The 25,480-nt window shown below is 34.7% G+C and overlaps 1 protein-coding gene across 8 annotated transcripts in view; it reads left to right on the top strand.

Moving 5' to 3' along the window:
* The window catches only part of MPDZ (multiple PDZ domain crumbs cell polarity complex component), a 179,203-nt gene that overhangs the window by 92,327 nt on the left and 61,396 nt on the right, over positions 1–25,480 (top strand). For 7 of the 8 annotated variants that reach the window (XM_030920145.1, XM_030920146.1, XM_010383157.2 and 4 more), the window contains exons 17-22: positions 414–623; positions 2,987–3,103; positions 6,042–6,209; positions 13,240–13,521; positions 13,780–13,903; positions 21,392–21,590. In XM_030920145.1, coding sequence (XP_030776005.1) covers positions 414–623; positions 2,987–3,103; positions 6,042–6,209; positions 13,240–13,521; positions 13,780–13,903; positions 21,392–21,590 — 1,100 coding nt within the window. The remainder of the gene's footprint in view (positions 1–413; positions 624–2,986; positions 3,104–6,041; positions 6,210–13,239; positions 13,522–13,779; positions 13,904–21,391; positions 21,591–25,480) is intronic. The other variant, XM_030920148.1, reaches the window with a different exon arrangement.

Raw genomic sequence — 25,480 nt, 5'->3', positions numbered from 1 at the left:
GTAGTGAGTTGATGTTCCATATAGTAACACCCTGTTTAGCAAGTGCTTTTGTTAATAATTAGTATACCCGACATCTGGCCTCCAATAATAATTACAAAATTTGATAACTTATCAAAGTTAAAATTATAATTTTAAAGTTATCTGTACAATTTAAGAGGTCTACTCAGGAACATTAGGAAGTGAGGGTGCCATTGTTTAAGTGAGGGTGCCATTGTCTTCCTAAACCCTCTAAAATGGAGATAATCTTTGTCTAAATAATTAATTAGAAATTTTGCATGAATTTTTTTGGCATGAAAATTTTTAAACACACTTGAAACAATTACTCATTCCTTAACAATTTAGAGTGGACGACCTGTAGAAGAATTTTCTTTGTAAAATGAGCTGACTCCTCTTTCCTTATTGCCTTCCGTCAGGATCCAATTGATCCAGCAAGCACTGTGATTATAATTCGTTCTTTGGTGCCTGGCGGCATTGCTGAAAAGGATGGACGACTTCTTCCTGGTGACCGACTCATGTTTGTAAATGATGTTAACTTGGAAAACAGCAGTCTTGAGGAAGCTGTAGAAGCACTGAAGGGAGCACCGTCAGGAACTGTGAGAATAGGAGTTGCTAAGCCTTTACCCGTAAGAATTCAGATTTTGTTCCTTCCTTTTATAAGCAAAATGGTTCATAGGTCTACTTTTAGCTTTAGGTGTTCTGATGACTGAATCATGACTTTTAGTACTTTTCATCAACGTGATTACTAGCTCTATGGGTATAAAGATTTAATTTTGAGTAATATTTAAAAAAAGAAAGAAAGAAAATAGCCAGGAAGTTTATAAATAAACTTCTAACTTACTGGTCTTTGGTTCACTTTTGACATTGACTGATTGACTGATTGATTGATGGAGTCTTGCTCTGTTGCCCAGGCTGGAGTGCAGTGGCGAAATCTCGGTTCACAGCCATCTTCACCTCCTAGGTTCAAGCGACTCTCCTGCCGCAGTCTCCTGAGTTGCTGGGACACAACAACCATGTCTGGCTAATTTTTGTATTTTTAGTGGAGACAGAGTTTCACCAAGTTGGGCGGGCTGGTCTCAAACTCCTGACCTCCAGTGATCCCCGCCCCACAACTCAGCCTCCCGAAGTGCTAGGAATACAGGCGTGAGCCACTGTGCCCAGCCTTGATATTTTATATTTGATAATAAGGTCATGATGAATGCAAAATCAAATATGTTAAAATGAATATAGCTTACAATATCTCTACCAATGTAGTGGGGTATTAGAAAAATTAATAGCATTAACAACAAAATCTTTAATCACAGTGGAATAAAGTAGAATCTCTGTCAGAGTGACTTCAAGTTGTTAAATTCAGTTGACTTCAACACATTTGCTGTCTAATTACTGCAGAGCAGGAAATTAAACTTTCCAAAATGGGTTCATCAGTTTGTGGCTCTCCTGGCAGGGAATAGCTCCCAAATCATAAATTACTGTAATAATAGAAACAACTTTATGAATCTGTGCTACATAAAGCAGTATATTATATTAGATGCACTTATTGTATTGCAGTTAAATATTAGAGATGGTCTCAATATTTGTGAGTTGTTTTCCAGTATGTGAATATAGTTTGAAGTGAAAAAGCAGATACATGTTTTCTTAAGAAAATGCAAACACATAAATATAGTTTCATAAGTAGCAATATGGGTTTGTTGATTTTTGTGAAAGAATTTGTTAAAACAGTAAGCTTTGTTAATGTATTTTAAGTGTCAGTTAAAGTTTTATGCACCACTTTTTAGTTCACAAATGATTTCAGTAGCCTATTAAAATATATTTATGAAAAAAGAAAGAGAAGGAGGGCAAGATAATTGAAGAATATGGTAATCCAATCTGAAATCGAACCAGGCTTGTAAAAATCATGACAAAAGAGCACTATGGACGGGAATGTAAGAATAAAGATAGGCTATCAGGGACTCTACCTATTTATTGAGATTGGATTATAAATTTGGTTCTGGTCTTTCTGTTGGACAGAGAGAAATGGCAAACATGACTCAATATACCTTTTATTTTTACTGTCCTTAAGGTGAACCCATACCAGTTATTCAGAAGCAGTCTTTTTTTTTTTTCTGTATAGTTCCAAAATAAATTTCTTTTATGACGGTATTTGATATTTTAAATTCAGTATGCATTGCAAAATATGATAGAGGCTTAATATATGTTAAGCTCACATATATGGGCAGAGAAGAAAAACAGTTTTTTCCCCTATAATGCTTCTTCTGTATGTTTTACTGATACCAGGTGATGTAGGCAGGCTGATTATCTAAATATTTTAGCCCATTTCATCTGAGAGTGGAATAAATGTGGTAGCTTTTCTGTGATTGTGACCAAGTTTGGAATATAATCTCTCTAAACTGCAAGTTAAGCAGACTGTAGACACGTAGAGATTTGGTTTTTGTTTTGTTTTGTTTTATAAGCCATGCTAAATTGAGTTCACTGTAGAGTTCACTAACATTCCTTTTCAAGTAAATTGAATTCTTTAAAATAATATTCTTGTAGGGGGATGACTGAAGTTGATATTTCTTTTTAATATTTGTTTTTCTGCAACTTATTTTATTTCTTAATACCTAAAAGTTGCTTCATTTCTATATTAGGAAGTCATTGTTTGGCCAGAATATTTTGCAGATAAAAAGAACCAGAAGATGATTAGAATATTAAAATTCATTCATTTAAAAAAATAATCTTACAAGAAGAATGAAAAATTAGTAGAAAGGGATTCTCATCCAACAGGTGATTTTTATATTAGAGTAAATAATCCTCATTGTGTCTTATCAAATGAATGTTAAATATGAATATCAGATTTCATACTTACATTCTATGTTGAAGTCATATCATTTGAAAACTCTCCAATTTCTTTCTCTTCCCCCCCTCACTTTTCCTGCCTTTACCCTTCTTTTCCATTTTCTTTCTTCTTTGCTGTTCTCTCTCTTTTCCTTGAATACCATTTTCCCCGCAGCTTTCACCAGAAGAAGGTTATGTTTCTGCTAAGGAGGATTCCTTTCTCTACCCACCACACTCCTGTGAGGAAGAAGGGCTCCCTGACAAGCCCCTCTTCAGGGCTGACTTGGCTCTGGTTAGTGGCTATGACTTAACAAGCTTTCTTTCAGAAACCTGATGTGTCTTACTTTGCCTTTCAAAATATTCTGAAGAAATCTACTATATTCTTTGTTCATTATTATATTTTGGGAAGATAAACATGTTTTCTCCAACTTAGTTCTCACAGTTGAAAATGGGAAGAAAAACCACAGTAAATATGAAAAACGTTTGTGAGGAAAATTTAATTAACATTGCATTGTAGCAGTATGTAGAATCAGTCTTTGTGCCATACCTCAAGTTGGTGGAGCTTTTGTTTGCTCCAATTTCACGCTTAGATATCTCTAGGCATTCTTTAACTGTGTTCAATATTCAGTCACAAAGCACTGTTTTGGCTCTATTTCATGAGGTAATAGGTATCTTTTTTCCATTAGATATTTATAGTCTGAAAATCATATGAACTGGTTCAGTTATTAAGAACACCACAGTTTCCCATCCTGGCTAACACGGTGAAACCCCGTCTCTACTAAAAAATACAAAAAACTAGCCAGGCGAGGTGGCGGGCGCCTGTAGTCCCAGCTACTCGGGAGGCTGAGGCAGGAGAATGGCGTAAACCCGGGAGGCGGAGCTTGCAGTGAGCTGAGATTGCGCCACTGCACTCCAGCCTGGGCGACAGAGTGAGACTCCGCCTCAAAAAAAAAAAAAAAAAAGAACACCACAGTTTTAAGGAAAGGTAAACCTCATGTTTTATATAAATACATATATGTAAATATACTGATTTACCAGAAAAATTGTAAATTAAAATTTCATTTCTGTTTGATGTTTAAAATAGTATCCATTGGAATAAAAGTATTTGGAGCCACTCTGCCCTTAAGAAACTTTTTTTTCTGGTAGAGGGTATAATGCTATATCAATAACTGAAGGATAAAGCTAAATACCAGGCGTGAATATACATATGACATTTACTGAATATAAATACAACAAATTGTACATCCTGTTCACATTACCCCTACTATTAGAGCTAGGTTCCTTATTCAACGTTTTTTTTTTGTGGGGCAGACATTGTGCACTGTTGCTAAAAAGGAATATACTTGTTTTTTAAATACTTGTTTTAGTTTCATTAGACTGGAGAAAGTTTTGAAACCTGTTAAATTCTTCATTATGTGTCTATAACTGCACACATCTTGCTTTAAAACAGAGTGAATTATTTCTTTGACTATATATACATTTTGCTGATTCTAATTTTGGAGGAGACAATTCCTTTTGTTAATATTTTTAAAGTGCAAGCTCTTGAAATAGCTATTTGAAAAGTTTTGGTATATGTTATAATAAATGCAACAATTTCACACTGGAATACTTAACATACCAGGTAACGTATGGCCCTGTTCTCCGTGGGTACTATGTTAGCACTTCAAAACTAGAGAGCTTAGTATATGCAACAAATTACGTAAGGTACTGTGGTGTTAAATAATACCCAGCCATAGCAAATACTTTTTGAAATGTCGCAGGATACAAATACTATATATGATTGTTTCTAAAGTACCGATGAAATAATATTCTCTGGAGTTTACATGGCTTCCTTGAACCTCCTTAAATGGATACCAATCAAAAGGCAGATTAGTTCCACTTTTATGTGAGCCTGGCATCTTATAATGGTAATATGCATCCTGGGTCTTCTCCCTAGCCAGCTAAGTGATCTTGGACTGGTCACTCAACTTCTTTGACTCTTAGTGTTTTATCTCTACAGTAAATAAATGAATTGATTGTTAATGTCTCTCCTAAGATCCTAAGATATCAGCAGTATACATACAAATTACATTGAGGTATTCTCTCGTTAATGTTACTTAAATATGTATTGTAATCTATGACACAAGGCTTAGTTAATACTATCTATCTATCTAGATGGTTGTATGCTATGTATATTTGTAAGGGTCAACCTCCACATAGTGAGTCATTAGTGAATTTAAACATGTATTTAAAATATATTATTAGGCCTACGAAATATATTTGAAGAGAAAATCATTTCAAAAAGGCCCACAGGTATTTTTAATAGTTTTTTTTGTAAGAATGTGACCTGATATAATGTTAACAATTCTTCTGACTTCTCCTGGCTAAACAATATGTTGAAATTACAAAAAAAAAAAAAAAAAAAAAATAGAACATATGGAATTTTGCCAAGATAGACAGAAAATGCTGGTAATATCAGAGAAAGGTAGTATATATGTCAGTTCTGCCTATTCTGAGGTATGACTTTGAGTGAATTGCAAAAAGAACTTCAAGCTCATCTTGATTTAAATATTAATCTTGACTCTGTGACAGAAGACAGCAATAGGATTATTAGAGAATATGTAGTGAAATTCTCTATCTCACTCTTTATGAGTTTTCTAACAAGTTTATAACTTAAAGCTTCACCATAACCAGATCATAATTAGGCCTCTTGTTTGTTAGTATAATTTTAGCATGAAATCACAGATTTTCTTTTTGGTTTCTGCAACTTGAATGGTTTTAAAATCTAGTTCAAGATAATTTAAACAAAATACATAGTTTTAGTGTGGCTTACAAATATATAATTGCTTAGCTGCCTCGTTGAATAAGTTTATTTTAGTTGACTAGGAAAAATTATGACATAATTTTATTATAAAATTGTAAGAGTTGGGCGTGGGAGCTGGAAGAAAGTAAATATTTTACTTAACTATGGAACTGTTTAAACTTAGACTTGATCCAGGCCCTTTGTTAATTGTTGCCTTTAGCCCTTTTATTGATGAAATAAAATAACTTTGTATGCCAGCACTTTCTACTGTAGGTGGGCTATTTATCCTTGTTCTGCTGCATTAGCAGTCTCTGATGAGGGTGAGGAGGGCGTATAGAAAATATAATAGATAAAAGAATGATACCAGTTTGCCGTTTAGTCTCAAGTGGAGTTTGTCATATATGTAATAGAACAGAATTCCCAACTAATATTATTGTTTTATTTCTAGGTGGACACAAATGATGCTGACTTAGTAGATGAATCCACATTCGAGTCTCAATACTCTCCTGATAATGACAGCATCTACTCTACCCAAACCTCTATTTTATCTCTTCATGGCAGTTCTTGTGGTGATGGCCTGAACTATGGCTCTTCTCTTCCATCGTCTCCTCCTAAGGTACAAAGGAAATACCCATTTTTCTTTTATAGGAAAGTCTTGTGTATGATTTTCCAGAGGTCAGTCCTTATGGGGAGTTGTGGGAATAACATATTGGAGACATTATGTTTCTCCAGTCATGGACTCATTATTGGATTAAAGTACAATTTCATTTAGGTAATGTTGGTCGGGTAGCTTTCAGATTACTAGAAACTATTTAAATTTAGTGTCTGAGAATGATAGACACAGAGGCTCAAAGCTTTGATTAGGGTTTGCATGTCAGAAAGAAAAATTTAACTTCATATATTTCTCAAGTTGTGTTTTTAGCAGTGTCTACTTTGGAAAAATTACAAGAATAACTTTATTTTCTTAATGGTTTTAAAACTGACTTCTATGCAGAGTTGAATAGTAAAATATTTCTTGCATTAATTTAACATTTACTAGCTAAGTTAAACTTAATGCTATCATATGTTTTTATACAAAATGATGCCAAAGAATACTGTACATAAAAAAATCACAGTGAATGGTAAATTATGTTTATGTCACTGGATATGAATGGAGAATTTAGTCACTATTTGACATATCTGTGCCGTTCGTATTTTAGAAATAGATTATTGGCATAAATGCCCCAACTGTATTAATTTTATTGGTGACATACTCCATGATGTTCAATAAGTAATGCTTTAAAATGTTTCCAATGTTTTGGGTATGAAATGGTATCTTGCCATTTTAATGTGGATTTCCTGATTACTAATGAGAATGAATATTTTTTCATAATATTGGCCATTTGTTTTTCACTTTTAATCAAAGATCTCTTCATATCTTATGGCCATTTTGTATTGGGTTGCTCATTTTTCTTTTGATTTTTTGCAGTTTTTTTTGGAAATTGATATGCAAAGCAATTCAACATATATTTTTTATGAATATCTGTGTACATATGTGTAGTAAAATCTAAAAATGTGTTGGCAGGATACTTCTCAACTTCAAAAAAGAAGTTATCCTTGGAGAAAAAAGGAAGTATGGGAATTTAGATATATGTCTAATACATTATAGCATATTATGAAGAAAGAGAGATTGATGAAAATATGGCAGAATGTTTATATATGTTAAATCACGGCAAAGAGTTCATATATGAATATATTTTCTTTATTTTTCTATGTCGGAAATATACCATAAACATACATTTAAAATTAAGTTGAAAAGACTGGACAATGTTTTTTAATATATGAAATATGTATTTTCTGCATAAATTGAATTCAGTGGGAAGGGTATTTATGAGTAAGTTGGAAAGTAGAATTTCCATAGGTCTAGCACTGTTTTCCTCTTTTCCTGATTAACAGGTTTTTTGGCCAGAACATTTTTAAAGCATTTTCTTTTATGTTCAAGGTGCACCTGTTATCCTTGCAAATAATGCTGGGCAATCTCCTTGAATTGGTTTGCAAGGTATAATCTTGAGTGGAGCAGATGCTCCTCTCTCACCACACCTGAGACTATCTGTCTGGCTGTGTCCTGTCTGGAATGTGTTCTGGAATGTGTTCAGTCTTTACTGGCCTCAGGGCTGGAAGCTGAGTTCATCTCCTGATGGAATCTCCTAATCCACAGCATAGCACACGTCTTCTTGCCAGTGGACAGATTGCATTGTTTAACTTAGTAATTGTTACTTAAAGGGATTACACAATCTGCATACTGAGAAGCATATATTTTACAGGGCAAATGCTGGCTGTATGCAGCACAACATATTGGCTTACTGAAGTCTGTTTGCCTCCTTTTTTATTTATTTATTTTTTTTCCCCAAGCAGTTTACTCTTTTGTTGAAGCAAATTTTGGCAAGCTGGTTTATCAACTGAAATACTTAAACTACAAAACAACAAAGAAGACATTAATGAGGGTGTTTTAAAACACATTGTGAAACTCCTGTGTGCTCTTAGTTTTCTTAGAATGTGGGACTGTTCCTGCATCATGGTAAAATCTCTGCAATATTTTATATTTTTGGTGACAACTTTCTAATACCTAGACTTTTACTAAAAATTTTTATGTAAATAAAATAAGTATATAATGTGTCCTTCCTGTTTCTTTGCAATAAATTTATATTAAAAAGACCCAATAGTGATTTGTTATTGAATTTACAATTGACTATTTTTCTTAAAAGTGAGCTTACTTAAAGCCTTTTTAATAAAGTAATACCATATAGTATATGATTTTTAAGAAAAACAAAGATGCCTCTATCCTGATTTGAAAGGATAAAATAGAGTGTGAGGATCTCAGCGGTTCCTTAGATTTTTGACTTTGCTAAATATGTGATAATCTTGGAACCTTAAATGGCAACTGGAAATGAACAAGTAATTTTACCTGTCTCTTCCCCTTGATGAATGGTCTTTTGGCCTTCGTCACGTATACTACCAGAAGTGATCAGTGCTAATCACCTACAGCACAAACTCTTCGTAGAGGGAGGCCTCGCTCTTCAGGGCAGCCTAAATAAAGGGCTGCAGCCATACGTTGGGGCTTTTCCTCACAAAATTATCTAGTTGGGGGGTCCATTTTGCTTTACTTTTTTTTAAAGAGTATGTGTTTGTTTAATTTGATTAGTTACCATGTAAAGATTTATGGGAAATAGCCATTACTCAAGAACCTGAAAAATATACCTGCCTCTATGGCATTTGGCTTAATAGAGGCAGGTCATTGAAGTATGGATTTTAAAAGCAACGTGGCTCTAGCCATGTTTTTCCTTTCTTATTATTTTAAGTTTTATTTCTTTGGTTAATCATTTTACTCCTTTTCCCTTGTTACCAAAGATATGACAAAATGCAGAAATAATTGTTTTATAAATTTGCAAACTTTTGTTTAAAATCTTAACATGGTTTTTAGAACATACTTGGTCTTTTTTCCTATTTTGCTTTAAAAATACAACAGATAAAGATTTAATATCTATTGAAGTTTCCCCTTCTACTCCTTATTCACACCTCTACGCCCTACCCTCCTGTGTACACCCATGCTCTCACTCTGTCCAGTGACAATATTATTACCAATATGGTGTCCATCCTTCATTCTTGAATGTCAGTTCTGCTAGGAAATACTTTTTATTCTAAGGCAGATTGAACTTGATGTTTATCAAGATAGGAACCCTTTTGCACCTTGTACGTCAGCTCGACTAACAGATTTAATGATTTTTTTTAGTAGTCTGAACATTCTTACAAATTCTTAGTGTCATTGTCTGGCATAAAGTATTATTGCCTTCACATCCATGTTTAGAATGTTGATGCTATTTCTTAATTGTTCTTTTTGCAGATGGGGTTAGAATAAAATACTAAATCACTCTAATCAAAATGATGAGAGTGACTGTGAGAGTCTTAGTGACAAAATTGTAGACTCTCAAAGGTTTAAAGGATGTTGCCTTTTTCCTTAGTAGGATCAGTGTCAAAACAATAAAGGAAGTGTACTTTATCTCAGAAAGAGTTGGAGAAGTACAGTTGGAGCAGCTGTGGTTGCAATATATTTTTTAAAAATATAATAAGAGTTCTCTGGTAGACTGCTTATTGAAGAAAAGCAGGTTATGGCTATTGAATGCTCATGTATTTAGTTAGTTTTTGTAAATATATTATCTGGGTAAATAATATGCTCAAGTCTAACTTTAATTTATGCATTGCACTTAAGAAATAGAACTTTAAAAAAGTACGTTTGACATTTTAATTTAACCTTTTTCTAATTTTGTAGTGAGGACAAGAATATATCAAGCGAAGTCACATATTAATATAGACTTTTGAAATACTTCACTTTAGATATCAAGTTGCACTGGGAAATTGTGGTTATTTTTGTACCTCTTATGAGGGAAGAACTGTTTTTCTTTTAGATCCATAAGACTTTTAAAAATAAAACTGAGTTGGTTGTTGAGCAACCAGAAACGTTTCTGAAGTGGATGTATGTTGTCTACTGTGTTGATTAGCTCTTTCTTTTCTACTTGTCTGTGTTAACTCCTTCATGAATTATGCATGGGACTGTTATACCATTTACAGTACACCCCAGCTAACAAGGGCGACTTGACCTCTTTTTCTAATGAAAAGCAATTTTGATTGCTATCTTTGAGGCATGGGGGAGATGATTTACTAATTATTATAATTAATTTAGTGATGTAGAAGCTAACCAATTCTGTAGTAAGTACATTATTGTTTTTCCTAAGAATAAAATTATCAAAGTTGGGTAAGGGAGCCAATAGGTTATTGTTTAGATCCTGGGAGTGTGGAGGATAATACCTTCCTATCATTTGTTTCTGAGGATGCTACAGATGTTGATTGCTTATATAATATTTCCACTTGCCTCAATTCTTTGTACTAGGAATATCTGATAATTCTAGAGAGATAATAAGTTGCATTCAAGGAGGGGAGTGTAATAAATTGTGTTGGAGCAATTAATTACCCATTTAAAAAAAAATGACAGACCCATATCTCACACCATACCCTGAAATAAATCGAGATGGTTAAAATGTAAAACAAAGCATTTATAAAAGAAGAAAAATACTAGAAAGCATTTCATTTACTTTGTGTGAAAGGACTTATTAAGTAATATATAAAACCCAGAAGCATAAAAAAATGACAAATTTGGTTGCAGAGATAATTTAACTTCTGCATGACAAAATATTACCTATACAAACTAAAAGACAAGTGACAGACTGGAAGAATATTTGCAGTGTATATCACAAAGACTTTATACTCAGACTATGCCAATGACAAGAAGAATGTCTGTTCTTCACCATACATACCTGTAAATGCCTATTAAGATAGTTTTCTCTTGGAAGCTCCTGTGAATCCAGATCAATTAATAACATAGTTTTTATGTTCTTGATCTCTTCATAAATAGGAACTTCAAAGTGATTAGAACTGAATTGCATTTTAAGTGAAATTTGAAATTATGAGGTATTTGCTTCTGTATATAATTTAAACTGTGAGAAAAATTGGATAAAGAATATGAAGAGATTGTTAACAGAAGAAATACAAATGACTTATCTTTGATAATTGTCAGGAACACACATAATAAAACACTAATGAATATATTTCTTACAAATCAGATTGCCAAACTAATCTAGGGCTGGCAAGATTCATTACCAGGTATTCCCATATTTTCCTTTTGTGAGAGAAAACCGGAATACAAGTTAGCAGTACATATCAACTTTTTTTTTTTTTTTTTTTTTTTTTTTTTTTGAGATGTAGTCTCGCTCTGTCACCTAGGCTGGAGTGCAGTGGTGCAATCTGGGCTCACTGCAAGCTCCACCTCCTGGATTCACGCCATTCTGCCTCAGCCTCCTGAGTAGCTGGTAGTACAGACACCAGCCACCACACCTGGCTAATTTTTTTGTATTTTTAGTGGCTCACGCCTGTAATCTCAATGCTTTGGGAGGCCGAGGCAGGCAGATCACGAGTGAGGAGATAGAGACCATCACGGTGGAACCCCGTCTCTACTAAAAACACGTACCAACATTTTAAGTGTGCATATCATTTGACCAGCCATTGCAATTCTAGTGATTCATAGTGAATATATCTTCACACATATGGACAAAGATGTAGAGTATAAATAACAGCAGTAGCTAAAAATTATTGCACATTTTCTGTTAAGTCAGGCCTGTTTTTAGTACTTTGTGGAGATTAATACTCTCTGTCCTCCCAACAGTCCTGCATTAGTTTCTATTGATTTCCCCAATTAGTAGATGAGAGAGTCAAGGCATAGTGTTTAAGTAACTTGTCAAAGCTCTAGCATTTAATTAGTGTTGAGCCAGGAATTGAACTCAGGCATCCTGGCTTCAGAGTCTACACACCACTGTCTTTCATACTTAGGAATAACTTACAGCCATAAGAAGATTGAAGTTGACTTGTTTTTAAATTGGCATGGAAATTTCTCACATCAAGATGAAAAGATACTGCAAAAAAAAAAAAAAGCTATTTATTGTATGGCTGTGTTTAGTTTTAAAAAATATATATGTATATCTGCTTGTATGTGTGAGTGTGTGCATGTGTACTTATATGTATATATTATGATAATACATTAAAAATTTGATGGATAAACACCTAACTGATGCCAGCCATTTTTATTGGGGAAGGGAATGGAAGTAGAAGCCATAGCAAAGACTCTTCGTATTGTATTCTATATGCATACACAATATATGTCTGTATCTTGAATCCTTTACGCAATAGTATGTTCATATGCTACTTTTATACATTAAAATTATCAATGAAAGAATTGAAGGGAAAACTGATATGTTTATTCAACAGCAGTTTATGAAGCGACTGCTTTCCCAGAGCACGTAAGTGATACAATATATCTGTTGTAAGTAGATACACACATTTATATAGAACTATAAAATTTTAGAGTTTCAGAGGATTGTAGAAATTATCTAATATAAAGCCAAGAGAGGTTCTGTGATATACAAATTGTTAATAACAGAGCCTAGATTTACAGCCTACATTTTATGACAATCCATTTTACTATTCCTTCTGTTATATCTTACAGGATATTTATGCAAATTTTTCCTATGATAATTTGAATTGTAAGGCTGTCTATTCTTCTCCATAAATACTTATAAATGCCTATCAAAATAATTTTCTCTGGGAGGCTCTTGTGAGTCCAAATCAGTTAATGTCATACTTTTTATGTTCTTGATCTCATAATAAATAGGAACTTCAGACTGATGGGAAACAAACTACACTTTAAGTGAGATTTGGGAGTATGCTACTTGCTCTTCTATGTAGCTTAAACTCTGAATAATTTTATTTGTAAATATAACATAGTATTATATCTAAATGATCTTATGTTTAGTATCTTGTACAAGTATAACTCAGTAGAACATGAGACGTATGACTTGCAGGAAATGTGTTTAAAAGCATTTATGAAAATAAAGATATGCAGAAAACCTGCTAAGGGAAGAATTGTGTTTGTTAATGCTTTCTGAGTAATAAATAATTGTTATGTTTTACATTTTACTAAATAGTTGTTCATTAAGAAGTGATGTAATTCTGGTCACATTTTTCATTTTTTGTTTTGTTTTGTTTTGTTTTTTAACTACCAGGATGTTATTGAAAATTCTCGTGATCCACTACTTGATCTGCATATGACTTTGGAGGAACTATATACCCAGAATCTCCTGCAAAGACAGGATGAGAATACACCTTTGGTAGACATAAGTATGGGGTCTGCTTCTGGCTTTACTATAAATGACTACACACCTGCAAATGCTATTGAACAGCAATATGAATGTGAAAACACAATAGTGTGGACTGAATCTCATTTACCAAGTGAAGTTATATCAAGTGCAGAACTTCCTTCTGTGCCACCCGATTCAGCTGGAAAGGTAATATTCTAAAGATATGGTTTGTGTTTTATGATGAGGTAGGGAATATTGAAGGGTTATTCTGGCCATTCTCTTCATTTGAAATGAGTGCTTCTTGGCACTAAGATTTTCAGAAAGCAACCTATGAACTTGTTTTGGTTGCAGGTTCTTGCAGAATAAAGCACAATCAATTAGAGAATGTGCGTGATGTTGAAATCACACTCCAAAGTCTAGTTTCCCTTTCCATGTGACTTGTGACTTGTTTTTTCTTTCTTACAGGGTTCTGAGTACCTGCTTGAACAGAGCTCCCTGGCCTCTAATGCTGAGTGTGTCATGCTTCAAAATGTATCTAAAGAATCTTTTGAAAGGACTATTAATATAGCAAAAGGCAATTCTAGCCTAGGTAAGTTTCTCATTTTCCTCATATACCTATTTCTCAACCCCCTTGACAAGGGGAAATATTGAACACGGTAAATTTCAATATTTTTTTGCTGTAGATAAGAGAACAGATGGTAGAAATTTTCCTGTAGTTTTTATGGTTTTTCTTTCTGTGTCCTCATTATTTTTTCTGAAATGGTTTACAGGTTTGTTTACTTCGTATGAGCAGAAATCCCTCATTCTCTTAATTATTTCAGAGTATTCACAAGCCTCATTTACATTCAGTAAAAGATATATGAATTGTTTATGTATGAAACAGCAAATCAGAAAAGGAATTCTTAGAAAATGAAAACTCAGCAATTTGGAATTCTAAATTCTTTGGAGAAGTAAATTATTAGTTTCTTTGAATGAACCAGTGATGTATAAGTCAGCTTGCATTTAATTTCTTTCACTCGCTGAAAGAAAGACTAAAAAGACAACCAGGTGTGCTACCACCAATATGTAAATGTGAGTTATTCAGTAGGACTCCCCAGGTGGCAGGATTTTTGTGTCCTATTTTAACCACAAAACCCTCTGAATTGGGCAAAGAAGACTTTCTGTAGAAATATCCTAATTACAATAGCTAAAACTGTGTTGAGGCAGAGCATATTTGTTCTCTCATTGAGTTATACAGTCATGTGACTCAGCCCTGTCTTTTTTGATAGATAGGGTGGTAGATGAGTTGCTTTGAGTGTCCAAATGCAGCCTAAGACTCTGGTTAATTCAGTATCAGAGATCCATTTCCTTCTATGAAGTAACCAACCACTACCCATTACATTGACATCTTATGGCAGGGTCTTGTTTCCTTGTGTTGAGATTTGGCAGAGGAATCCAGCAGTGCTTACTTGGTGAGTGGGATTTCAGCCTTGGTTGCCAAGATTTTGTTCCATTTGATGGTGGCGGGGTACTACCAACAGCAGCTAAACAAAGAATTGTAGCAGATAATATTTATGTTGTTGTAATATTTCTTATATACATTATGTTTAATAGGATGATACAAAGCTTGAACTGCAGAACTTTCCATAACTCATTAATAATGAGACAGATATCTAAGCCATGCTAGAATTATTTTATCGGCTAATTTAGTGTTTCTGATGCCATATTACTCAAAATATTAGTTCTGTAGGATGTTAATAGGAGTTATAAATGACTTCCAAGTTTAAAAGTTTGGGATGAGATAAATTTAAGAAGACAGGTTTCTTTTTACATCTCAATATCTTTTATACTCCAGTGTGCATTGTGAATCACTAAGAGATTATCAGATGTAGCATTTTTCACATTTAATTGGCCATAGAACCCATTTTTCTTGAATAATTGATAAGGCAGAGATTTTACAAAGCCTGTTTGAGAACTATTATTCTAGTGTATTTACTCAGTTAACAAACATTTATTTTAATACTCTATCCACAATGCATAGACACCATAATATTATTACTGTTCTTAACGCAGGTTTAAGAGAGTAAGCTAATTGACATTTAAAATCCTAAAGGCATTAAAATATTGTACGTGCTATGATAGATACTTACAGAGAACATTGAAGGCTTTAAAGAGGGAATAACTAATCCCTGCTCTCCAAGTGTAGAGAACTTTAGAATGGTTTCAGAAAAGAGGAGATGTATGATTTAGGTCTAAAAAGAGGAGATTTTTACCACGTAGTTGAGGAATTTGAAAAAGTTGAAAGCTGCTGAGAAGTAAGGCAGAGAGATGTTAAATATTACTGAAACTGGTTCGATATGGATGAAGTGTGGTATGATGACCAGCAAAGTCAGAGTTGGAACTAAAGGAATGATAAGTGGGAGACAGCTGCTGGATGGGTTTGTGTGCAGGACACAGAACTTCTGCTGCAGCCGTGTACTGCCTTATGCTTCATGTAGGCAGCGGGAGCTAAGGGTATGAAAGTGACATGATCAGATTTGTGTTTTAAAAAGAGCATTGAGGCCGGGTGCGGTGGCTCAAGCCTGTAATCCCGGCACTTTGGGAAGCCGAGACGGGCGGATCACGAGGTCAGGAGATCGAGACCATCCTGGCTAACCCGGTGAAACCCCGTCTCTACTAAAAAATACAAAAAACTAGCCGGGCGTGGTGGCGGGTGCCTGTAGTCCCAGCTACTCGGGAGGCTGAGGCAGGAGAATGGCGTAAACCCAGGAGGCGGAGCTTGCAGTGAGCTGAGATCCGGCCACTGCACTCCAGCCTGGGCAACAGAGCGAGACTCCGTCTCAAAAAAAAAAAAAAAAAAAAAAAGAGCATTGAGCTTAGGTTAGTGAAGCAGTTAGGAGGCTCTTGTAAGAGCCATGGTTTGGGTACATTAGATTTTGCAATCTGACTATTTGGATTGCTTACCAATTTTATTTTTTTTGAGAGAGAGTTTCATTTTGTTGCCCAGGCTGAAGTGCAGTGGCATGATCTCGGCAATTCTTGTCTCTCTCAACCTCCTGAGTAGCTGGGATTACAGGCCTCTGCTACCACGCCTGGCTGATTTTTTATATATTGGTAGAGATGGGGTTTCACCATGTTGCCCAGGCTGGTCTTGAACTCCTGAGCTCAGGCAGCCCACCCATCCCGGCTTCTCAAAGTGCTAGGATTACAGGCGTGAGCCACCCCGGCCTGCTTACCAGTTTTTAATTAATTGTGAGAATGTTGAATTTTGTCAAAGCATTTCTTCATCTGTTGGGGAATTATATGGATTTTCTTATGTATTCTGCTAATATGTCAAGATATATTGCTTTTTTAAATTATGGTAAAATATACATAGCATAAAATTGACCATTTTCATCATTTTTAAGAGTGCATTTCTGTGGCATTAAGTGCATTCACGTCATTGTGCAGCCATCATCACCATCCATCTTCAGAACATTTTTGGGTTCCCCAATTGAAACTCTGTATCCATTAAACAATTGTTCCCCATTGCTCTCTCTACCAGTCCCCTGTCAACTACCGTTCATTTTTCTATGAATTTGACGAAATGCTTCATGTAGGTGGAATCATACAGTATTTGTCCATATGTGATTGGTTTTAATGTCTTCTAGGTTCATCCATGTTGTAACATGTGTCAGAATTTCCTTTTTAAGGCTGAATAATATTCCATTGTATGTATACACTATACTTTGTTTATTCATTCATCTATTGATGGGCGCTTGAGTTGCTTCCATCTTAGTTTTTAAGTTTTGATATAAAAATATACTAGGTTAATTAAGTTATTGGAAGAAAACAGTGAAAGGTAGAACTGTCTTTCCTTTCTATCACATCTAGAAATCCATTTAAACCTCCCTCAACAGCCTGACTTTAAAATTAAAGTGTAAAAGAGCCCTGTCATTTGTTAGTGAAAGTAAAACAATTGGCTGGGCATGGTGGTTCACGCCTGTAATCCCAGCACTTTGGAAGGTTGAGGCGAGTGGATCACCTGAGGTCAGGAGTTTGAGACCAGCCTGCCCAATATGGCAAAACCCTGTCTCTACAGAAAATATAAAAAATTAGCTGGGTGTGATGGTGGGCACCTGTAATCCCAGCTACTCGGGAGGCTGAGGCAGGAGAATCACTTGAACCCGGGAGGCAGAGGTTGCAGTCAGCTGAGATCATGCCACTACACTCCAGCCTAGGTGATAAGAGTGAAACTTTGTCTCAAAAAAAAAAAAAAAAAAGTAAGACATTTAAATGTGAAATCACAGCACCATTAGTTTACCATTCACACTGCAGTATAAAAGTGTAAATCACAATTAGTTTAACTTTTCTGCTTCATTTCCATTATTAATATGCCTAATATGTTTATAGGGCTTTCTCCCTGGCTTTTTGATTTCCTGGGACCCAGTGAGGTTCCTCTGGCATTTTGGAGTTAAAATTTACTGCATGCCAAGGCAAGAACATTACTCTGTTATCTCATTTGATAGGAGATGCTCAATGTTCAGATTTCTATAGCACTTCGAATAACTAAATGTAAAGGAATTTTGAAAAATCTGTGTAAATATTAAAATAAAGCATTCAATTAAGCTTTAGTGTAGGAAGGTGTTGGCTGTATAACTTGAAGTAACAAAAAGTGTGATAAATAGTATTTTAGGAAGTCTAAATAGAGGCTGGGTTTGTGCTTGTGGAAAAGTATATTATGAAGGGGTCTATCAGTGAGCTCATTTTCTTAGATTCATAGTCTCCACTTAATCAGCTATAAGCAGTTGTTTGCAGTTTTAGCTTTGTGGATAATTTGTTTCTTTGTCTTGTGATAACCAGAAGAAGTTTTAATAAATGGCAGGTTTCTGTAAATCTGTCATAATCCATTGTTTTGATTTCATGAATCATTCAGGTTTTTGAATTTTGTTAAAATTAGAATGAAAATGTTGTATACAGAAATACAGATACATTAATAAATGTACACATGCATATAGTGACCTTTAAAAAATTCTAATCTTGATGCTTTTTCATAAGTCTGTGGTCCCTTGGTTAATGATGTGGTGTTTGGACTTGAAGGTAAAAAACAAGGTTCTTCAGGGGAAAAGAAAGGAAGTCTTATCTTCCCTTCACTGATTAGATATAGAAACATAGACAGACTCAGGAATTTCTCTGAAATTACTCAACCTTTAAAGAGGTAGAGTCAGAACTCAAACCTGTCTGTCTCTGATTTTCACATATACCATACAATACATTCAATACTTGAGTTACCCAAGGGCACATTATGATTGTTGTAATAATAAGCTTCATTTTGAAGCTGAATTAATATTTGCATTTAGTCTTTAGGGAGCAATGTAACCTTGGTTTGGGAGAGAGATGCATTTTAAACATATTTTATAGGTTTGTTTTGTTTTTAGTTTTGTGACTAAATTTTGTTGTACACTTTGTGTCAGGTATTTTGAAAGTTACTATACATATGTGTTCTCACTTAATTCTTTAAACAACCATAAGAGCAAATGTCATCCCTTTTTAGAGATAAGTAAACTGAGGCTCTTTGTGAGGTTAAGTCAGTTGCCCAAGCTTGTGCTGATTGGAAGTGGTGGAATAATTCAGATTCGTAACTGGTTCTCTATTTCCAAAGCACACGATTTGGGATTTGGGATATTCTTTCATACTTCTTCCATGAATAAAATGGAAAGATCTTACAAGTTACAAGAAAAATCTAGTTATTGGAGATTACCTCCAAGTTATTGACCCTTGAAAATTGTCATTTGGTGAAAGGAAAATATAAACTCAGCTAACTGATGTTGACCTCCTGGTTTACATGGTTGATGTGACCTGACAGCATAATAGCTGAGAGTCATGAGTTAAATATGCTATTAAAAGTGAATTCAGAGATCATGTCGGCCATAGCTCATGACAAGTTTCATGTCTGTGTCTTGCCTTATTATAGTCTGCATGATGCTAATGAGAAAAAGACGATGAGTTAGATTCCCAGTGTGATCCACTGAGTTAAATTTTACTTTGTGCTGACACATTTTTATTTTACCAAAGTACAGTTGTATTGTGGATATTGGTGGGAAGGCTGACTTTAACAGTACAAAATACAGTACCTTTTGAAAAATTTCAGATCCAGCCTTTTTTCTCTCCTAAATGATATCTTACTGTTTTATGGTAAGCAGAGGTGTATTCTTAACAATACACTTAAAAATCGTTAGTATGAGTCTTAACAGAATATTTTAAGTACATTTAAAAATGTTTTATTTCTATCAGAAAAAAATAAGTAGGAGCCTGGATTGCCCATATCCACATATGAAATGTTAGGCTAGAAACATAATCAGAATCATTTTTTAAAATGTTTGAAATATCATATCTGATTTGGTATGAGTAGAATTAATATTTGGAAAGACATCATTTTTTTAAATATATGAAAATCTAAAAAGGAATTTGTGACATCTGTCAAAGAAAAGTTTTTATAAATACCCTGGTAGCTTTATATCTCTCCATAGCTTGTTTAATTATATAATTTTGTTTTGGAAGAAACTTTCAACACTTCATTTTAAGTGAACTTACATTATTTTTGCAAAGTTTCAAATATAATTTTTAAGATTTTATATTTTTCAACGAATAGATTGAGGATAGAGTGAGGAGGGAACATTAATTCAGATAGAGTCTGTTGAGAAGGACTTTTTGAGGAACTGATATTGAAGAGTGAGAGGGAGTTAGCTATGCAAGAGCTGCCAAAAGAAGGTGTCAGGCAAAGACTTCAGAATGGACAGAGATGAGATGTATTTGTTGCTAGAACTCAGGGAACCAAGAAGGACATAATACAGTGCAAGGATTCACACTGCAAAGGCCAGTGTACCCCTGGCCTATAGACTGTGCTGAGCAAGTGTGTTGTGTGTTACTATAACAGGAAACCATTGAAGAGTTGCAACCAAGGGACTGATAGGATATTACTTGTCTTTTTTTGTAGTGACCTCTCTGTCTTCTGAGGGAAGTATACATTGGAGGAGATAATCATGGAAGGCAGGTGACCAGTTAGGAAGGAGGCTTTTGCAAAAAGTCAGGCAAGAGAAGGTGTTGTCTTAGTCTAGAGTTAGTATTTAAATGGAAAATGGTAGGTAAATGGATTCAAGATAAATTTTGAAGATAGAAATGACAGGATTTGGTGTTGGATTAAATACAGGGGATAAGAGAGAAGTATGCATCAAGAAAGACCCCAATATTTCTACTTTGAATAATGGAGGGTAGTGTGGTAGTGCAATTTACCAAAAAAGGGAAGAAAAATGGTGAAATAAAGTGAGATGAAAAATTGCAGGTTCAATTTTATACATGCTAAGATTGCATTTCCTGTGAGACATCCAGGGGACACGAAAAGAGAGCAATTTAATATCCAAATTAGAAGCTTAATGAAGTTCAAAGATAAAATGGAAATAGATTAAGATTAAGTTCACATAAATTCATTTCAACAAACTACTATGCTTTCGGACACCACTGTGATAGGCTCCAGGTATGAAGACTTCAATACAGGCTTCTTGATGCTAGGAATTCTGTGCTATGCTTTTATCCTAAGCAACCAACATAGTACTTGGCACGTATTAGTCATATAGTAAATAGATCTTGAATGAACAAGTGATAAAGAAATAAGGTAATAGCGGATAATTGCTTAATTTGTAGAATAAATTTTCTTTTGTAGTCCTTTTATTCTCTTTTATGTGTAAGAGATGATCTAATATTGTAAAACTGATTTGATACTATCGTAGTACTTTCCCTGAGAGACCTTTCTATTCAAGGGGTCAGCACATCACATGATCTAAATTACATTCATTCCACAATGTAGACCTGTTTGATTTATAACGTATTGACTATATACAATTTCACAAACATTTACAAATTTAATTAAAAATATTTTTTGTTAGAAACACTTTTTAATATTTTTTGTTAGAAACATTTTTCCTGTTTTTGCTGTGCTTTTTATTGACTAAAATGTTACTTGCATTTTTAAATATATAAATCATAGAAATTATTAAATTCAAATTAAAATGAATTGGAAAATCATGTATTTAATTATATTTGCATTTCTCTTTTCCTGTAGGAATGACAGTTAGTGCTAATAAAGATGGCTTGGGGATGATTGTTCGAAGTATTATTCATGGAGGTGCCATTAGTCGAGATGGCCGGATTGCCGTTGGGGACTGCATCTTGTCCATTAATGAAGAGTCTACCATCAGTGTAACCAATGCCCAGGCACGAGCTATGTTGCGAAGACATTCTCTCATTGGCCCTGACATAAAGTAAGTATCATTTGGAGCCCAGTTTGGCTTGGGAAATTCAGGAATTTCAATTAATCAGAATTCTTTTTCAGTATACACTTCCGTTTGAGATACAAACATTATCACATTTTTTTGAACATAAATCGCTCAAGAAATTGACTATTTTGGAGTAGTTCTCGATTGTAAGTATAGTTTCTTTGAGACTATAGCAATATTAAAAATTTGGAAACGTTGCTTTGTATTTTTACTTTTACTTCTCCAGTGATTTCTACGACAACCATAGAAGTTGGGGATGCAATGATTCTCACAGAGCAAGAGGGCCTACTTTTAGGATCTTGGAAAGATGTTTGGATTGGCTCCATTATAAGGAATTGTACCCTACCTAACTGACCTGTGTGAATCCTAGAACTAAGACAGTTCTTTAAGGGCCATGCATGCAAAAGACAAGATAAAACAGTGTCCATCTGACCCAAAACTTACCCTTTCTTGAGCTACCTCATGACCCCAGGGGATAGACCAATATATTGGTATGGTCTGTTAGTAGGTCATGGAGGATATTTTGTCAGGAAGTGCTTAAAATTTCCAGTAATCCCATAATGTACTAAAAGCACATCATGTATGTGGTTTGGTTTTTAAGTCACTAAACATTCCTTGAGCCAACATAAAAATCAGCTCATTACTTTATTGTGACACTTCATCAATGTGGCGTTTTCCTCTAGCATTAATCTTTGAATATTTGTTTTTAATGTATGAGGGATAACATAATAAAATAAGAGCTTAGGGAAAGATTGTTTACCTAAAATCGATGTAATGATTACTAGTATGGGGGACATTTTTGTATCAATGTTATTTTACTGACCACATTCTCTATTACCAGTCCTTTTGCAAAGTATGTATTGCTAGGGCTTAGGTAACAAAAGCTGTACAGACTGTTTTTCATTCTGTGGTCAATAAAAAGGAGAAAAGTATATACCATTTGGAGCAGATTCCTCTGTCTTATATAAAAGAAGTATTATTTTTAGGCAAAATCTTCACTAATGGGCTTTCATATTTTTGTATGCTTTTTTGACTTTTATTTACAGTTGAACAGATCATCAGATCATGTTACTGTTCCTTAATTGCCTTATAATAATTGGAGTACAAGTGAACCTCATTAAAAATGTCAGTCCTTTTATCATAAGAAAAGAGAAACTTCAAGTGTTTTCCTTACCACTTATGGCCAGTGTTCCATGACATAGATCACATGGAGACTGTGTATTTATTGCAGGGGTTTTAGTTTACGTGGATTAGATGTAGTATAAAATGCAGACGACCTAGTAACCGTTCATCTGATTTATTGTGCCATGATGTACATTTATGTTGTGTGTGCTTATACTGCTCTGCTGCCCACTTTTTGGCATTCTGATCACCAGAATTAGTACTTGGTACTAGCCCTACCCCTCAGTTCTAATGTACTGCAGAACTTTAAGAGTGGTTAAAAAATAAGACGATTGTGACACCAGTTTAGCATAAGTCATGCATCTGGTCAACTCTAGAAAACTTTTGAGGTACATTTTCAGTCTCAAAGTCTTTTTTCCCCTTTCCTCATTTTTTTGTTTTGTGTTTCGTTTCCCCTCTCCCACTGATTCAGCAGAATTTACCCTGTCATGTGGGCAGAAGCTTTATTATGACTATCAAAGATATCTAGAGAGCTAGCTTCATAAGTACTTGCTTTAGGATCTCAGGGGGCAAAATGTACTATAGAACCTTAAATTATTTTAATAAAGAAGAAAAATCATACAACCTTCCCTTCTCTGGAAATCAATCATCCATTCATTCATTCAGTCAGTCTTTCTCTCATATAGGTAAACACACATGCAGGCATTCAAACCACATTGATTTCTTCTCACATGCCTTAAAGATGCTCTGATTCAAATGTCATAGCTTACCTCCTTGACTAATGATAAAAATAAACTAAAATCATCCTTAGATAATGCTTTTTCAGAAACAAAAATATGTTAGATTTTAAAACACAAAGAGCCATTTAGGTTGACCAGGGCTGAGCAGCATGTTCTGTGCATTTTGCATGAAGTGTTTTTGGCCCTGTCCCTCTCTTACCACTTGTTTCGTGAAGCAAAAGGTTTAGAATTACCTTGAAAGCTATGTGAATAATCTTCCCAAAAGGAACATTTAGTCCTTCCATTACTCTGAATGGAACCATAACATTGCCTCGGGCCCATTAAGCTTTGTGCTCATTACCTGGATCTAGGCTCCATCCACATCTCTTTCTCATTATTTTTCTTTGTGAACCTAGCTTAATCTGGGTGGTGGTGGAGGGGTGTATTGTAGGGACTTTAAAAAAAGAGACTGTGGTTCAGTTACATAACTGATTGGTTTTTAGGGAAAGCATTGCTTGTTGAGACAATGCACTGGATTTCTTTTTTGCCATTTACGATAGATAGCTAGGAACTTTTGTGTGTGTGTGTTCATGCATGCATGGGTAGATAATTTGAGTTTCAAGAGTTCAAGAACAGCCAGCTTAAGATCCAGGTTTCATTATTTTCTATGGAAAACCAGATGCGAAGCCTCACCAGAATGCATTCTGTTTCACTTCTCACTCCACCTTGCCAGGAGCTCTTATATCTCTGTAATAATAGCCAGGGTTTTGTGCTTAGCAGCAGCTGCTTATAACATCTGCCAGATAATTACTGAGCTGAATCAGAATTCACCTGCCTTAACCTAAAGTGTGGGATGAATTTCTGATCAAGGAATAAAAGATTGATTGCAGTTACATTTTTTCATGCTTGTTAATAATCACTGCTATAGACACTAGTAAAGAGCAGATGCTTTTCTAGGGGAGGTGTAGATGGGAGGGAAGCGGAAAGGGGGAGAAAAAAAACAACCAGGAGCACCCACTTTTAACTACATATGTATGCATCTCACATTCAGCACAAGACATTGACATTTGTTAACACCATTGTAAAAAGATGCCGCGGCGTATGCTTCACATTCTAGATTTTCTGCAGCACCTGCTGACGATCGAGCCCCCTTTTATGTGTGAGTATCAGTGATTCAAAAGCTCATTATGGCTGTGTGTTACAACTTGTCTGTGAAAACAATTTTGTGCTTTTGTAATGTCCCAATGCAAGGATAGATCCAGATATGGATTTCGCATATACATTTTGGATTGTTTTCTTTGTTTAAATAAGAACATAAAATCCAACAGAGCTATGAGATTGTTACGTTTTCACATTGTACTGATGATTGTGAACTCTTGAAAATCGTATTTTCCAATTATGAAGCTTTCAAGCTCCTTTGTAAGGGAACGATCCTGTCGCACGTGCAGGAATAGTCTCTGCATTAATAGCCATATCACATTTCAGCATCACTAATGGTATTCTTTTTTCTTCTAGTCCGTGTGTAACCAAAAGTTAGTCCATGTGTAACCAAAAGTTAGTTTGAATTTTTAATTCAACTCTCAAATAAGCATTTTCAGCGTGTTTTTGCATCTCGTAATTTAGCTTTGGCATTTTTGCTGGCCATTCGGAGGTTTTGTATGATCCTGTGTCCAGGCTTGTGGTAGCATGGCTCTGCATGTTCTGTTGCATTGTGGGATGCTTGTTCTGGTGGCCTCACTCTGTAGTGGCTAAATAGTTAGGAAAACTGCCGTCTGTACCCTTTCTCACTAATACGCAAAGTATCAGAAAAATATTTGTAAATGCCTCCGCTCCTCAACAGAAAAAACAACTTTGAACAAATATAAAGAAAAACTCATTTTTAGCATTGTTTGGGAAGAAACATCTTTACCTTCTTTCTCAAACCAATAAAAAAATTAAAGACTTTGTACTGATTGCTATTATTTTTGCTATTCTATCCTGCCTTTCTTCCCTGACCTTTTCCTGGCTTTTTAAACTTATGTTTTATTTATATGA

Source organism: Rhinopithecus roxellana, chromosome 16 (assembly GCF_007565055.1).
Source record: "Rhinopithecus roxellana isolate Shanxi Qingling chromosome 16, ASM756505v1, whole genome shotgun sequence".
NCBI classification, from domain to species: Eukaryota; Metazoa; Chordata; class Mammalia; order Primates; family Cercopithecidae; genus Rhinopithecus; species Rhinopithecus roxellana.
The sequence above is the reverse complement of the archived record's forward strand: the minus strand, read 5'-3'. Positions and strand labels throughout refer to the sequence as shown.